This window comes from Sebastes fasciatus, chromosome 3, assembly GCF_043250625.1.
Source record: "Sebastes fasciatus isolate fSebFas1 chromosome 3, fSebFas1.pri, whole genome shotgun sequence".
Classification (NCBI taxonomy): Eukaryota; Metazoa; Chordata; class Actinopteri; order Perciformes; family Sebastidae; genus Sebastes; species Sebastes fasciatus.
In genome coordinates, this window is record NC_133797.1 from 31,753,357 (window position 1) to 31,768,820 (window position 15,464).

The 15,464-nt window shown below is 37.2% G+C and overlaps 2 protein-coding genes across 2 annotated transcripts; both read left to right on the forward strand.

Annotated features, from left to right (window-relative positions):
* Window positions 1-4,643: 4,643 nt before the first annotated feature.
* Window positions 4,644-8,490, forward strand: LOC141764760 (uncharacterized). The gene is made up of 6 exons (XM_074630269.1): window positions 4,644-4,884; window positions 5,011-5,159; window positions 5,277-5,338; window positions 5,470-5,583; window positions 7,695-7,793; window positions 8,227-8,490. The coding sequence occupies exons 1-6, from the start codon at window positions 4,768-4,770 to the stop codon at window positions 8,403-8,405; spliced, it is 720 nt and encodes a 239-aa protein (XP_074486370.1). The 5' UTR covers window positions 4,644-4,767; the 3' UTR covers window positions 8,406-8,490.
* A 1,491-nt stretch (window positions 8,491-9,981) lies between these two features.
* LOC141764761 (uncharacterized) lies at window positions 9,982-13,834 on the forward strand. The gene is made up of 6 exons (XM_074630270.1): window positions 9,982-10,222; window positions 10,349-10,497; window positions 10,615-10,676; window positions 10,808-10,921; window positions 13,039-13,137; window positions 13,571-13,834. The coding sequence occupies exons 1-6, from the start codon at window positions 10,106-10,108 to the stop codon at window positions 13,747-13,749; spliced, it is 720 nt and encodes a 239-aa protein (XP_074486371.1). The 5' UTR covers window positions 9,982-10,105; the 3' UTR covers window positions 13,750-13,834.
* The last annotated feature ends 1,630 nt before the right edge of the window (window positions 13,835-15,464 follow it).

A 15,464-nucleotide genomic window follows, 5' to 3' on the forward strand; every position in this document is an offset into this window, starting at 1 on the left:
TGAAAAAAAAGTCTGAAAAAAAGGATCTGAAAAAAGGATCTGAAAAAAAGTCTGAAAAAATGTCTGAAAAAATGTCCGAAAAAAAACTCTGAAAAAAAGATCTGAAAAAAAAGTTTGAAAAATGTCTGAAAAAAAGTCTGAAAAAAGGTCTGAAAAAAAAGTCTGAAAAAAATATCTGAAAAAAAAGTCAGAAAAAATGTCCGAAAAAAAAGTCTGAAAAAAAAGTCTGAAAGAAAAGTCTGAAAAAAAGTATGAGATAATGTCCGAAAAAAAAGTCTGAAAAATGTCTGAAAAAAAGTCTGAAAAAAGGTCTGAAAAAAAAGTCTGAAAAAAAGGATCTGAAAAAAGGATCTGAAAAAAAGTCTGAAAAAAAGTCTGAAAAAATGTCTGAAAAAAAAGTCTGAAAAAATGTCCGAAAAAAAAGTCTAAAAAAAAAGATCTGAAAAAAAAGTCTGAAAAATGTCCGAAAAAAAAGTATGAAAAAATGTCCGAAAAAAAAGTATGAAAAAAAAGATCTGAAAAATGTCTGAAAAAAAGTCTGAAAAAAGGTCTGAAAAAAAAGTCTGAAAAAAAGGATCTGAAAAAATGATCTGAAAAAAAGTCTGAAAAAATGTCTGAAAAAATGTCCGAAAAAAAAGTCTGAAAAAAAAGATCTGAAAAAAAAGTCTGAAAAATGTCCGAAAAAAAAGTATGAAAAAAGGTCTGAAAAAAAAGTCTGAAAAAAAGGATCTGAAAAAAGGATCTGAAAAAAAGTCTGAAAAAATAGATCTGAAAAAAAAGTCTGAAAAATGTCTGAAAAAAAGTCTGAAAAAAGGTCTGAAAAAAAAGTCTGAAAAAAAGGATCTGAAAAAAGGATCTGAAAAAAAGTCTGAAAAAAAGTCTGAAAAAATGTCTGAAAAAAAAGTCTGAAAAAATGTCCGAAAAAAAAGTCTAAAAAAAAAGATCTGAAAAAAAAGTCTGAAAAATGTCCGAAAAAAAAGTCTGAAAAAATGTCCGAAAAAAAAGTATGAAAAAAAAGATCTGAAAAATGTCTGAAAAAAAGACTGAAAAAAAGTCTGAAAAAAAAGATCTAAAAAAAAGTCTGAAAAAGAAGATCTGAAAAAAGATCTGAAAAAAAAGTCTGAAAAAATGTCCGAAAAAAAAGATCTGAAAAAAAAGATCTGAAAAAAAAGATCTAAAAAAAAGTCTGAAAAAGAAGATCTGAAAAAAGTCTGAAAAAAAAGATCTGAAAAATGTCCCTAAAAAAAAGACTGAAAAAAAAGTATGAAAAAATGTCCGAAAAAAAAGTCTGAAAAAAAAGATCTGAAAAAAAAGATCTAAAAAAAAGTCTGAAAAAGAAGATCTGAAAAAAGTCTGAAAAAAAAGATCTGAAAAATGTCCCTAAAAAAAAGACTGAAAAAAAAGTCTGAAAAAAAATATCTGAAAAGAAAGTCTGAAAAAATGTCCGAAAAAAAAGTCTGAAAAAATGTTGGAAAAAAATGTATGACAAACAAGTCCGAAAAAATGTCCGAAAAAAAAGTAGGAAAAAAAAGTAGGAAAAATGCATGAAAAAAAAGTCTGAAAAAAGGTCCGAAAAAAAAGTCTGAAAAAAAGGATCTGAAAAAAGTCCTAAAAAAAAGTCTGAAAAAATGCCCGAAAAATGTCTGAAAAAAAAGATTGAAAAAATGTCCGAAAAAAAAGTCTGAAAAAAAAATCTGAAAAAAAAGTCTGAAAAAATGTCCGAAAAAAAAGTCTGAAAAAATATCTGGAAAAAATGTCCGAAAAAAATGTCCGAAAAAAAAGTCTGAAAAAAAAGATCTGAAAAAAGTCTGAAAAAAATATCTAAAAAAATGTCCGAAATTTGTTTTTGAAAAAAAAGACCTGAAAAATGTATGAAAAAAAAGTATGAAAAAAGAGTCTGAAAAAAACGATCTGAAAAATGTTGGAAAAAAAAGTCTGAAAAAAAGTCTGAAAACAAAGATCTGTAAAATGAATGAGAAAAAAAATCTGAAAAAAGGTTTGAAAAAAAAGTCTGAAAAAAAGGATCTGAAAAAAGTGAAAAAATGTCTGAAAAAAAAAGTCCGAAAAAAGTATGAAAAAAGAGATCTGAAAAATGTATGAAAAAAAAGTCTGAAAAAAGGTCCGAAAAAAAAGTCTGAAAAAAGGATCTGAAAAAAGTCTGGAAAAAAGTCTGAAAAAATGCCCGAAAAAAAGTCTGAAAAAAATATCTGAAAAATGTCTGAAAAAAAAGATTGAAAAAATGTCCGAAAAAAATATCTGAAAAAAAAAGTCTGAAAAAATGTCCGAAAAAAAGTCTGAAAAAAAAGTCTGAAAAAAAGTCTGAAAACAAAGATCTGTAAAATGAATGAAAAAAGGTCTGAAAAAAAAGTCTGAAAAAAAATATCTGAAAAAAGTCAGAAAAAAAAGTCTGAAAAAATGTCCGAAAAAAAAGTCTGAAAAAAAAGTATGAAAAAAAAGTCTGAAAAAAGGTCCTAAAAAAAGTATGAAAAAAAGGATCTGAAAAATGTCCGAAAAAATTTCCAAAAAGAAAGATCTAAAAAAATGTCGGAAAAAAAGTCAGAAAAAATAAGCATCTTTGATGCATAGCTCTGATAGAAGGAATTATCTGCATAGTCGTTGATCAGCTGCTGGCAGATCTCAATTTTATTTGTATAGCCCAATATCACAAATTTGCCTCAGGGGGCTTTACAATATGAACAGGATACTCTGTCCTTTACAGTACAACCCTCTCATTGGATGAGGAAAAACTCCTCCCAAAAAACTTTTTAACAGAAAAAAATGGGCGAAGCCTCAGAAAGAGCAACAGAGGAGAGATTCCTCTTCCAGGACATGTGTGAAGTCCACCAGGGCCTGACGAAAGAAAAAAAAAAGAAAATGTGTTGTGTGAAAATATCATACAGCTCCAAACGTCCTTTAAAGAATCCCATTACAGTCAGACTCAATTGGAGAAATATTACACAGTTATCTATTTGCATGTTATCTAAAATGTTATATTTACCATGCTGAGTGTGTCCCTGGCCTCTCTTCTTCCACTTAGGTCTTTACATGATAATAGGATAGCTCCTCCTCGGCAGTATCAGTATACAGATAATCTTCATTCCATTCACAATGAAAACAAATTCTCTGTAAATGTTAAAGAGGGAATTTGTGCTTTAGTCATGTAATGAATTTCTGTTCATCTTGCGAATGTTTAACATATCTGTCCTACCTCTGCGTCTTCATGGTGTTCTAGGGGGCTCTTTGTGTGACAGGCGGAGGCAGCAGGATGCTGGGAGAGGCTGCAGGTGGAGGTTCAAGCTGCACCTTTCTGCCATCTGAAGGTGTCGATGAAGACTGCAGGTTGCTAGAAAAGGCTGCAGGCAAAATCTGGATCAGGTTTTTAGGTGTCTCTCAGAATATGCTGGTGGTGGCGGCGGCTGTAGGTTACTGGCAGAGTCTGTAGGTGGAGGGTTTGGGCTGCAGCTGCCAGAATCTTCAAGTGGAGGCAGAGGTTAATGGCAGAAGCCATAGGTGGAGATCCAGGCAGCACCTGTTTGCCCGTATTTGAAGGTGCAGATGGAGGCTGCAGGTTGCTGGCGAAGGATCCAGGCTGGAGCTGGAAGAGGCTGTAAATGGAGCAAGTGTCTGGAGCTGTCTGCCAGAATCGACAGGTGGAGGCCAGGGTTGTAGATCGCTGGGGAAGGCTGGAAGCAGGGGCAGGAGGAGGCTTCAGGTTGCAGCATACAGATAGTCTCCTCACTTCCATTCCCACGAAAATAACTCAGATTCTCTGTAAATGTTAAAGAGGAAATGTGTGCTTTAGTCATTAATAAGGATGCATGTCATGAGTTTCTGTTCATCTTGCAAATGTTTAAAATGTGTGTCTTACCTCGGCGTCTTCATGGTGTTTTTAAGGGCTCTCTGGGTGACAGGCAGAGGCGGCGGGATGCTGGGAGAGGCTGCAGGTGGAGGTACAAGCTGCACCTTTCTGCTATCTGAAGTTGTCGATGAAGACTGAAGATTAGAGGTAGAGGCGGCGGTGCCGGTTGCTGGAAAAGACTGTAGAGGTTTGGGTTGCAGCTGTCTGCCAGAATCTGCAGGTGGAGGAGGCAACTGCAGGTTGCTCGTAGAGGCTGTAGGTGGAGGTGGAGGTTCCGACTATCTTGCAGCTGTCTGCCAGAATCTGCAGGTGGAGGTGGCTGCAGGTTGCTGGCAGAGGCTGCATATGGAGGCGGCAGTTGTAGGTTGACGGCAGAAGTGGAGCATCACGCTGCAACTGTCTGCCAGAATCTGCAGGCAGAGGCGGCTGCATGTTGCTGGCAGAGGCGGCAGCTGTAGGTTGAGGCGGCACCTATGTGGAAACCAAAGAGTTGAAGGAGTTACATAGTGTGACTTTTAAGCTATTTAGTAGCTGCATTGACAGCAGGAAATCAGGAAACACTGCCAACCGCACACACACAACACCAGTTGATATGGCAAACTTCACCTCAGTGGTGGGATCTGTGACCTTATGCCTTTCTTTTAGAGTAGGCTAAAAGCATCAGACATCAACACTTTTGTCATTTTTCCAATTTTGGAGGCCTAATTTAGTTAATAAATATTTAACTTTATCCACCTCTCAACCACATTGCAACACATCTGTAAACAACCCGTGACTCCACTTGGAATGGGCGTCTGGACTTAAATGCAGTAGTTTTAGCTTGCGGCAGACACAATCAGTTTCAAGCTACGATCAGTGCAATACGCAAAGACACAGATTGAGGATCTTTGTGGACGAGGCGAGACATTATGAAGTTTATTCATGCTGCTGTGGTTGTGCTCAGTCTTCTGTCCGTTGGACAGTCAGCTCCTGTGATCGACTGTGAGCGTCTGGTCCAACCTCTGGAGTTCACGGGAAGAGAGCAGGTAAAACACTTGTCTCTCACAATCTCACTTTCTGCTTGTTGGATCCTTTTTGTGTTTTAATTTTTCAAAAAGATTACACAACCATTTGTTGTCTCATGCAACTGAGGGAGACGCTGTTTGTTTCAGCTGCTGGGCAAGTGGACGTACATAGCAGAAGCCACAAACATCCCGGCATCCCAATTGCTGACGAAGATGTTAGTGGACAGCGCGAGGGCAAAAATCACTGCTGCTGCTAACGAAAGTGATGTCATCATTGTTCTTCAGACTCAAAAAATGTAATTTCAAGCCTAAATTTAATCTTTTAGTCTCGTGTGTGTCCAGTGATGTTCTTTCCAAATTTAAAAAACATTTCAGTGTGTAATTTCACTTTTTAAAATGTCTACTTATGAAAGGTTTGGCCGCTGCTTCACTGTCACTAGTAAGATGACCGTGGGGAACAGCACTCTCTCTAAGGGTGAGTATTATTGATGAAACACGCTGTACAAACAGTCTGACTGACCCTGTACCTTCACAAACAAATTTGGACTTTGTGTCCAACATTGCAAAAGCACTTTGTGTACATGTTGATGTGTGTTGTGTCCCCAGATAAACCTGTCATTGGTTCTGGGGTCCTACTGACTACCAGCTGTCCTGACTGCACTGTTTACTATTTAAATTACACCATTGGAGGACGATCATACCGTGGTATCCAGCTCATGAGTAAGAATTCACAATATGTTCACAATGACACTGAAATGGATTTGCATATCTGAGAGTTTACGCGCTGTATTAAACGTCAGACTGGGGGTGGACAATATGGTTAAAGCCTCCTTAATTCTATATCACAGTATCAATATGTATAGTGACTAGGGCTGTCAAAGTTAACGCAAATTTGTTTTAATGCAGCTGCTGATTTCTTTAACGCATTAACGCAATCGATCTATCGGAGGTCTAGATCTCAGCTAGATTTAAAACTAGTGTGAAGATCACACTAGCATCTGGCATCATATGAAACTAGAAAACCTATGAAATCCATTAGTACTAACTATGTCATCCTGGCTTGTCATGAAGGAGGTTAAATAACGCTCCAAATTTGTGCTAAATTTTGGCGAGGAAAAACTGTCATGGCCATTTTCAAAGGGGTCCCTTGACCTCTGACCTCAAGATCAGTGAATGAAAATGGGTTCTATGGGTACCCACGAATCTCCCCTTTACAGACATGCCCACTTTATGATAATCACATGCAGTTTTGGGGCAAGTCATAGTCAAGTCAGCACACTGACACACTGATAACTGTTGTTGTCTGTTCGGCTTGAGTTTGCCATGTTATGATTTGAGCATATTTGTTTATGCTAAATGCAGTACCTGTGAGGGTTTCTGGACAATATTTGTCATTGTTTTGTGTTGTAAATTGATTTCTAATACTAAATATATACATACATTTGCATAAAGCAAGCATATTTGTCCACTCCCATGTTGATAAGAGTATTAAATACTTGACAAATATCACTTTAAGGTACATTTTGAACAGATAAAAAATGTGTGATTAATTGCTATTAATTGCGATTAATCATGGACAATCATGCTATTAATCGGCCCTAATTGTGACAGAATACGTTTTCTGGACTCAGTTGAGATTGTTTAGATGAAACAACCAGATGTCTCCAGTATCCAGTGAATTAAATACCTGGCAAATCGATGTATCGATCCCACTGATGCAAAAAACCTGTAAATCGTTTTACTCCAATACATTAATCTGACATCTGTTACATTTCAGATTAAGATTTGACATTAAAACCATATGATAGCCTTAAAGACTAAAACAGTCATTCCCAACCTTTTCGACCCTTTACCCCTTTACAAGAGATCAGTGTAGTTGGGGCCAAACTGTCATGTTTCAGATGTCTATGAGTTGTTAGCAGTTCCACCAAATAGACATTTCCCCTTTAAACTTCTAACATTTTCATTTAAATAACTGTCGAAGCACGAAGATGTGAAAGTATCCAATATTTCCAAAAAAGCTAATGTTTTTGAGTAATGTACTCCTACTTTTGATGCTCTTAATACATTTTACTGATAATACTTCTGTACTTTTAATTAAGTAGGATTTTGAATGCAGGGCTTTTACTTGTGATTTAGTTATTTTACATTAATGTATTGGTACTTTTACAGTAAGGGATCTGACTACTACTTCTACTGTCAGACTGACTTCAACGATTATTTTCATTGTTGATTAATCTGTAGATCATTTTCTCGATTAATCGAGTAGTTGTTTGGTCTATAAAATGTCAGAAAATGATGAAAAATGTCGATCAGTGTTGTTTTGTTTTGTCCACAACTCAAAGATATTCAGTTTACTGTCATAGAGGAGTAAAGAAACCAGAAAATATTCACATTTAAGAAGCTGGAAACAAAGAATTTAGACTTTTTTTCTTAAAAAATTACTCAAAATGATTCATTGATTATCAAAATAGGATTGATTAATTTAATAGTTGACAACTAATTGATTAATTGATTAATTGTTGCAGCTCTAAGTCAGACTATTCACAAAGGTACTCTTAATGGGAAAGCAAGTCTATAGCCATGCTAGAAGCTCTGTAACACTGTTGGACAGCAGTGCATTATACTATATAAAAGTATTATTATCTTTATTTATAAAATATATCATATATATATATATATATATATATGATATGATTTAATCATTATATTTGCTTTATTATAAATAAAATGTGGTCCATCTTCTTGTATTTGAATGTCAGAAGTTACTTGACCGACCCATAAGCCCAGTAGAAGACTACTCTATAGCTCCTTCTTGTTCTGTCTCGTAGGCCGGAGAGATAAGCTGACTGCTGCTGAGCTGCAAGAGTTTACCAAGCAGGTAGAGTGTGTGAACTTACCAGCACCTGCTATCCTGGACCCAGAAAAAGGTAGGCCTATGAACTTTCACACGTATAATCTGGCTACAACGCCAAAAAGCCACGGCTAGGTTGTTTTCCAACACTAAATCCCCCGAGGTTGTGAATACGCTCAGTTTATCATAATGAAATGTTTAACATATATGTGAATACAGAATGTACCTGCACTTTTAATAGTCAGAAGAAACTGTGCCTTCATTTGTACAGCAGCTGAAACAATATATATGCACATATACACATACACATATATCACATAATACAGTATAGTCAGTAGTCAAATGCATATGTGGGATAGTCACACACAAGTCACTTATCACCGCTTAAACCTCTATTCTTGGTCTCTGCTTTTATTCTGTTCAGTACCATGGTTGATAAGGTTGCACATTCATGAATTCAGCTCTACCCTGGTCTAAATTAAATTAATTCACAATTGTCTACCTCACAGGTTTTTGCCCGGATGAGTCTCCCTCCCAAGAAACAGAGGTCATTGATCTGACCAAATTCATGAATGACCCTAGCTCTGAGTTCAACAGCTTCTTTGACAGTATTATGAACACTGAAGGTGGATTGCAGAAACTTATCAAAATGCTCTCCAGCAGCATAGCTGGATTAAAAGAAAATTAACATAGTCAATAATGTCCTGCCATGCTTACATGATAAAGAGGCCATGTCTGAGAATTCTGCCAATAAAATGATGATACTAAATGAATATGAAGTGTTGTTCTTCTGCCTTTTATACTTGTTTAGATCTTTAAACCATTTAATTTTTCAGTATTTTAATTGACAATGGGCCAATGGGAGTTTTTTATTGGGTTTTGGATTATTGCAGAAAATAAACACGTTTATGATACTTACATGTTTTGTTCAGCAAGATAATCTCCACAAATGAACACTACTTCTATAATTTTTGAAGTGTGAATGCAATCGCCAGAACTACAAAGCTGTTGTTGGGCTATAAAGGAACTACACCACGGTCGCATGAACGCGAGTATAAACAACGAGGCTGTAAAGGCGGACGAGTTGGCATGGTGACGTTTAGTAGTCTCATTTAGCCACTTGTTAGCAACCGCCTTTTTTAAGACACATAAAGGCTTCAAAATTCACAACAGGGATATCTATTGATGTATTTTATATCGTAGGAGTGACAAGGGGGTGACTAACTTGGCACACACACACAATGCTCAATTGTTGAATCCGGTGCGCATTTGCACATTTTCTTCAGTTTTATTATTATGTTCAAATGTTAGTGTAAGACCTTTACTCTGTGGGCCCATGAAGACTGCACTACAGGAGTGCCATATGTCTGTCACAACCAGTGGGCAGCCTCCAAGTCTGAGAAGTGAAGCCGATGCTGAAGTGCCTTATACTTGCATTCTTTCTAACAGCCAGCAGGGGGCGACTCCTCTTGTTGCAAAAAGAAGTCTGATTGTATTGAAGTCTATGAGAAAATGACCCTACTTCTCACTTGATTTATTACCTCAGTAAACATATTAAACATGATTTTATGGTCTCAATCACTAGTTTCAAGGTGGAGGTTCGAGTTGCAGCATTTTGTCAGAATCTTCAGGTAGAGGCGGCGGTGCAGGTTGCTGGAAAAGACTGTAGAGGTTTGGGTTGCAGCTGTCTGCCAAAATCTGCAGGTGGAGGAGACAACTTCAGGTTGCTGGCAGAGGCTGTAGATGGAGGTGGAGGTTCCGACTATCTGACAGTATCTGCAGGAGGAGGCGGCTGCAGGTTGCTGTGCAGAGGAAGCAGGTGGAGGCGACGGCCGTAGGTTGCTGCAGAAGCTGTAGATGGAGGTTTGCGCTGCAGCTGTCTGCCAGAATCTGCAGGCGGAGGCGGCTGCATGTTGCTGGCAGAGGCGGCAGCTGTAGGTTGAGGCGGCACCTATGTGGAAACCAAAGAGTTGAAGGAGTTACATAGTGTGACTTTTAAGCTATTTAGTAGCTGCATTGACAGCAGGAAATCAGGAAACACTGCCAACCGCACACACACAACACCAGTTGATATGGCAACCTTCACCTCAGTGGTGGGATCTGTGACCTTGTGCCTTTCTTTTAGAGTAGGCTAAAAGCATCAGACATCAACACTTTTGTAATTTTTCCAATTTTGGAGGCCTAATTTAGTTAATAAATATTTAACTTTATCCACCTCTCGACCACATTGCAACACATCCGTAAACAACCCGTGACTCCACTTGGAATGGGCGTCTGGACTTAAATGCAGTAGTTTTAGCTTGCGGCAGACACAATCAGTTTCAAGCTACGATCAGTGCAATACGCAAAGACACAGATTGAGGATCTTTGTGGACGAGGCGAGACATTATGAAGTTTATTCATGCTGCTGTGGTTGTGCTCAGTCTTCTGTCCGTTGGACAGTCAGCTCCTGTGATCGACTGTGAGCGTCTGGTCCAACCTCTGGAGTTCACGGGAAGAGAGCAGGTAAAACACTTGTCTCTCACAATCTCACTTTCTGCTTGTTGGATCCTTTTTGTGTTTTAATTTTTCAAAAAGATTACACAACCATTTGTTGTCTCATGCAACTGAGGGAGACGCTGTTTGTTTCAGCTGCTGGGCAAGTGGACGTACATAGCAGAAGCCACAAACATCCCGGCATCCCAATTGCTGACGAAGATGTTAGTGGACAGCGCGAGGGCAAAAATCACTGCTGCTGCTAACGAAAGTGATGTCATCATTGTTCTTCAGACTCAAAAAATGTAATTTCAAGCCTAAATTTAATCTTTTAGTCTCGTGTGTGTCCAGTGATGTTCTTTCCAAATTTAAAAAACATTTCAGTGTGTAATTTCACTTTTTAAAATGTCTACTTATGAAAGGTTTGGCCGCTGCTTCACTGTCACTAGTAAGATGACCGTGGGGAACAGCACTCTCTCTAAGGGTGAGTATTATTGATGAAACACGCTGTACAAACTGTCTGACTGACCCTGTACCTTCACAAACAAATTTGGACTTTGTGTCCAACATTGCAAAAGCACTTTGTGTACATGTTGATGTGTGTTGTGTCCCCAGATAAACCTGTCATTGGTTCTGGGGTCCTACTGACTACCAGCTGTCCTGACTGCACTGTTTACTATTTAAATTACACCATTGGAGGACGATCATACCGTGGTATCCAGCTCATGAGTAAGAATTCACAATATGTTCACAATGACACTGAAATGGATTTGCATATCTGAGAGTTTACGCGCTGTATTAAACGTCAGACTGGGGGTGGACAATATGGTTAAAGCCTCCTTAATTCTATATCACAGTATCAATATGTATAGTGACTAGGGCTGTCAAAGTTAACGCAAATTTGTTTTAATGCAGCTGCTGATTTCTTTAACGCATTAACGCAATCGATCTATCGGAGGTCTAGATCTCAGCTAGATTTAAAACTAGTGTGAAGATCACACTAGCATCTGGCATCATATGAAACTAGAAAACCTATGAAATCCATTAGTACTAACTATGTCATCCTGGCTTGTCATGAAGGAGGTTAAATAACGCTCCAAATTTGTGCTAAATTTTGGCGAGGAAAAACTGTCATGGCCATTTTCAAAGGGGTCCCTTGACCTCTGACCTCAAGATCAGTGAATGAAAATGGGTTCTATGGGTACCCACGAATCTCCCCTTTACAGACATGCCCACTTTATGATAATCACATGCAGTTTTGGGGCAAGTCATAGTCAAGTCAGCACACTGACACACTGATAACTGTTGTTGTCTGTTCGGCTTGAGTTTGCCATGTTATGATTTGAGCATATTTGTTTATGCTAAATGCAGTACCTGTGAGGGTTTCTGGACAATATTTGTCATTGTTTTGTGTTGTAAATTGATTTCTAATACTAAATATATACATACATTTGCATAAAGCAAGCATATTTGTCCACTCCCATGTTGATAAGAGTATTAAATACTTGACAAATCTCCCTTTAAGGTACATTTTGAACAGATAAAAAATGTGTGATTAATTGCTATTAATTGCGATTAATCATGGACAATCATGCTATTAATCGGCCCTAATTGTGACAGAATACGTTTTCTGGACTCAGTTGAGATTGTTTAGATGAAACAACCAGATGTCTCCAGTATCCAGTGAATTAAATACCTGGCAAATCGATGTATCGATCCCACTGATGCAAAAAACCTGTAAATCGTTTTACTCCAATACATTAATCTGACATCTGTTACATTTCAGATTAAGATTTGACATTAAAACCATATGATAGCCTTAAAGACTAAAACAGTCATTCCCAACCTTTTCGACCCTTTACCCCTTTACAAGAGATCAGTGTAGTTGGGGCCAAACTGTCATGTTTCAGATGTCTATGAGTTGTTAGCAGTTCCACCAAATAGACATTTCCCCTTTAAACTTCTAACATTTTCATTTAAATAACTGTCGAAGCACGAAGATGTGAAAGTATCCAATATTTCCAAAAAAGCTAATGTTTTTGAGTAATGTACTCCTACTTTTGATGCTCTTAATACATTTTACTGATAATACTTCTGTACTTTTAATTAAGTAGGATTTTGAATGCAGGGCTTTTACTTGTGATTTAGTTATTTTACATTAATGTATTGGTACTTTTACAGTAAGGGATCTGACTACTACTTCTACTGTCAGACTGACTTCAACGATTATTTTCATTGTTGATTAATCTGTAGATCATTTTCTCGATTAATCGAGTAGTTGTTTGGTCTATAAAATGTCAGAAAATGATGAAAAATGTCGATCAGTGTTGTTTTGTTTTGTCCACAACTCAAAGATATTCAGTTTACTGTCATAGAGGAGTAAAGAAACCAGAAAATATTCACATTTAAGAAGCTGGAAACAAAGAATTTAGACTTTTTTTCTTAAAAAATTACTCAAAATGATTCATTGATTATCAAAATAGGATTGATTAATTTAATAGTTGACAACTAATTGATTAATTGATTAATTGTTGCAGCTCTAAGTCAGACTATTCACAAAGGTACTCTTAATGGGAAAGCAAGTCTATAGCCATGCTAGAAGCTCTGTAACACTGTTGGACAGCAGTGCATTATACTATATAAAAGTATTATTATCTTTATTTATAAAATATATCATATATATATATATATATATATATATATATGATATGATTTAATCATTATATTTGCTTTATTATAAATAAAATGTGGTCCATCTTCTTGTATTTGAATGTCAGAAGTTACTTGACCGACCCATAAACCCAGTAGAAGACTACTCTATAGCTCCTTCTTGTTCTGTCTCGTAGGCCGGAGAGATAAGCTGACTGCTGCTGAGCTGCAAGAGTTTACCAAGCAGGTAGAGTGTGTGAACTTACCAGCACCTGCTATCCTGGACCCAGAAAAAGGTAGGCCTATGAACTTTCACACGTATAATCTGGCTACAACGCCAAAAAGCCACGGCTAGGTTGTTTTCCAACACTAAATCCCCCGAGGTTGTGAATACGCTCAGTTTATCATAATGAAATGTTTAACATATATGTGAATACAGAATGTACCTGCACTTTTAATAGTCAGAAGAAACTGTGCCTTCATTTGTACAGCAGCTGAAACAATATATATGCACATATACACATACACATATATCACATAATACAGTATAGTCAGTAGTCAAATGCATATGTGGGATAGTCACACACAAGTCACTTATCACCGCTTAAACCTCTATTCTTGGTCTCTGCTTTTATTCTGTTCAGTACCATGGTTGATAAGGTTGCACATTCATGAATTCAGCTCTACCCTGGTCTAAATTAAATTAATTCACAATTGTCTACCTCACAGGTTTTTGCCCGGATGAGTCTCCCTCCCAAGAAACAGAGGTCATTGATCTGACCAAATTCATGAATGACCCTAGCTCTGAGTTCAACAGCTTCTTTGACAGTATTATGAACACTGAAGGTGGATTGCAGAAACTTATCAAAATGCTCTCCAGCAGCATAGCTGGATTAAAAGAAAATTAACATAGTCAATAATGTCCTGCCATGCTTACATGATAAAGAGGCCATGTCTGAGAATTCTGCCAATAAAATGATGATACTAAATGAATATGAAGTGTTGTTCTTCTGCCTTTGATACTTGTTTTAGAGGATCTATCTTTAAACCATTTAATGGGCCAATGGGAGTTTTTTATTGGGTTTTGGATTATTGCAGAAAATAAACACGTTTATGATACTTACATGTTTTGTTCAGCAAGATAATCTCCACAAATGAACACTACTTCTATAATTTTTGAAGTGTGAATGCAATCGCCAGAACTACAAAGCTGTTGTTGGGCTATAAAGGAACTACACCACGGTCGCATGAACGCGAGTATAAACAACGAGGCTGTAAAGGCGGACGAGTTGGCATGGTGACGTTTAGTAGTCTCATTTAGCCACTTGTTAGCAACCGCCTTTCTTAAGACACATAAAGGCTTCAAAATTCACAACAGGGATATCTATTGATGTATTTTATATCGTAGAACAAAACGTTAAAATCTACAAAGACCTTATTTCAGGTATCTAACTAAAAACCCATTCAAAAAACTATTGACTTTGAGATGAGGGAACCAGAAGTGCTAAATTGTTAACTCATTTCCGGGTTTTAGGACTCATTCCTGCACCAGTCTATTGTACTACAAATTACACTCCCAATTACCAGAAGAGCCCTCCTTACAATTTGCATAATGCATCACCAGCAGAAACTTAATTCAGGATGCCAGGCACTAATAAAATTTTTAAAAAATGTACCATCTTCTTTGATATTGATGACATGAATACACACTTTCCTTGCCTTTTATAGATGTTTGTTCAGAGCCTCCCTCTCGAGAGATTATAGGTCCAACTCATTTTCTTATAAATAGACAGATGTCCAAGCTTTAAAAAAAATTACTGAGAAGATTACCAATAATGTAGCTGGACCAGACAATCTCCTCATAATGGGAGACACTTTTCACAATTTCTCAACTCAGGAACAAGATACAAATCACCTGATTCACTCTGCACATGCTCGGTTAAGTCCTTATTCCTCATGTGAGGAAGTAGCTCCATGTGGCAGACACAGACAAGTTTATAAGGAAATTTTGAGGTAAGAAAGCAATTTTTTTTTTTACTTCATTTATTTTTGTGATAGCTCTGCCTGCGTTGTAGTTAAATTCACCAAACTTAAATCACGTTTATTATGTGTTTATCTGTTCTTCACGCAAGTTGTTAATGTTTTAGCTGTTGGCTGTAAGGTAAGCTAGTTCATAGCTACAAGAGTCTGGGTTAGTTGTTACAACATGTGAGAAAATGTTACAACCTACACCAAGCAAAATTGTATTTATATGTTTTCTTTAAATTTCAGTATGCTTTGGTCTTGGACGAGAAGGAGTGACAAGGGGGTGACTAACTTGGCACACACACACAATGCTCAATTGTTGAATCCGGTGCGCATTTGCACATTTTCTTCAGTTTTGTTATTATTATGTTCAAATGTTAGTGTAAGACCTTTACTCTGTGGGCCCATGAAGACTGCACTACAGGAGTGCCATATGTCTGTCACCACCAGTGGGCAGCCTCCAAGTCTGAGAAGTGAAGCCGATGCTTTACTCACTCTGCCAGAGCGAGTCCCTTTGTGTCTCTGTAGCTCGGATCACTTCACTGTTCCTATTCTCTTCTGGAGTGACCCGGTCAGGACCTTTGTCGACGACCTTTGT

Bases quoted from the DNA above. Each gene is read 5' to 3' on its own strand.
- LOC141764760 (XM_074630269.1), top strand. From the start codon at position 4,768: ATGAAGTTTATTCATGCTGCTGTGGTTGTGCTCAGTCTTCTGTCCGTT. The intron at 5,339-5,469 runs GTGAGTATTATT...TTGTGTCCCCAG, and splicing joins GAACAGCACTCTCTCTAAGG to ATAAACCTGTCATTGGTTCT. The intron at 7,794-8,226 runs GTAGGCCTATGA...TCTACCTCACAG, and splicing joins TATCCTGGACCCAGAAAAAG to GTTTTTGCCCGGATGAGTCT.
- LOC141764761 (XM_074630270.1), top strand. From the start codon at position 10,106: ATGAAGTTTATTCATGCTGCTGTGGTTGTGCTCAGTCTTCTGTCCGTT. The intron at 10,677-10,807 runs GTGAGTATTATT...TTGTGTCCCCAG, and splicing joins GAACAGCACTCTCTCTAAGG to ATAAACCTGTCATTGGTTCT. The intron at 13,138-13,570 runs GTAGGCCTATGA...TCTACCTCACAG, and splicing joins TATCCTGGACCCAGAAAAAG to GTTTTTGCCCGGATGAGTCT.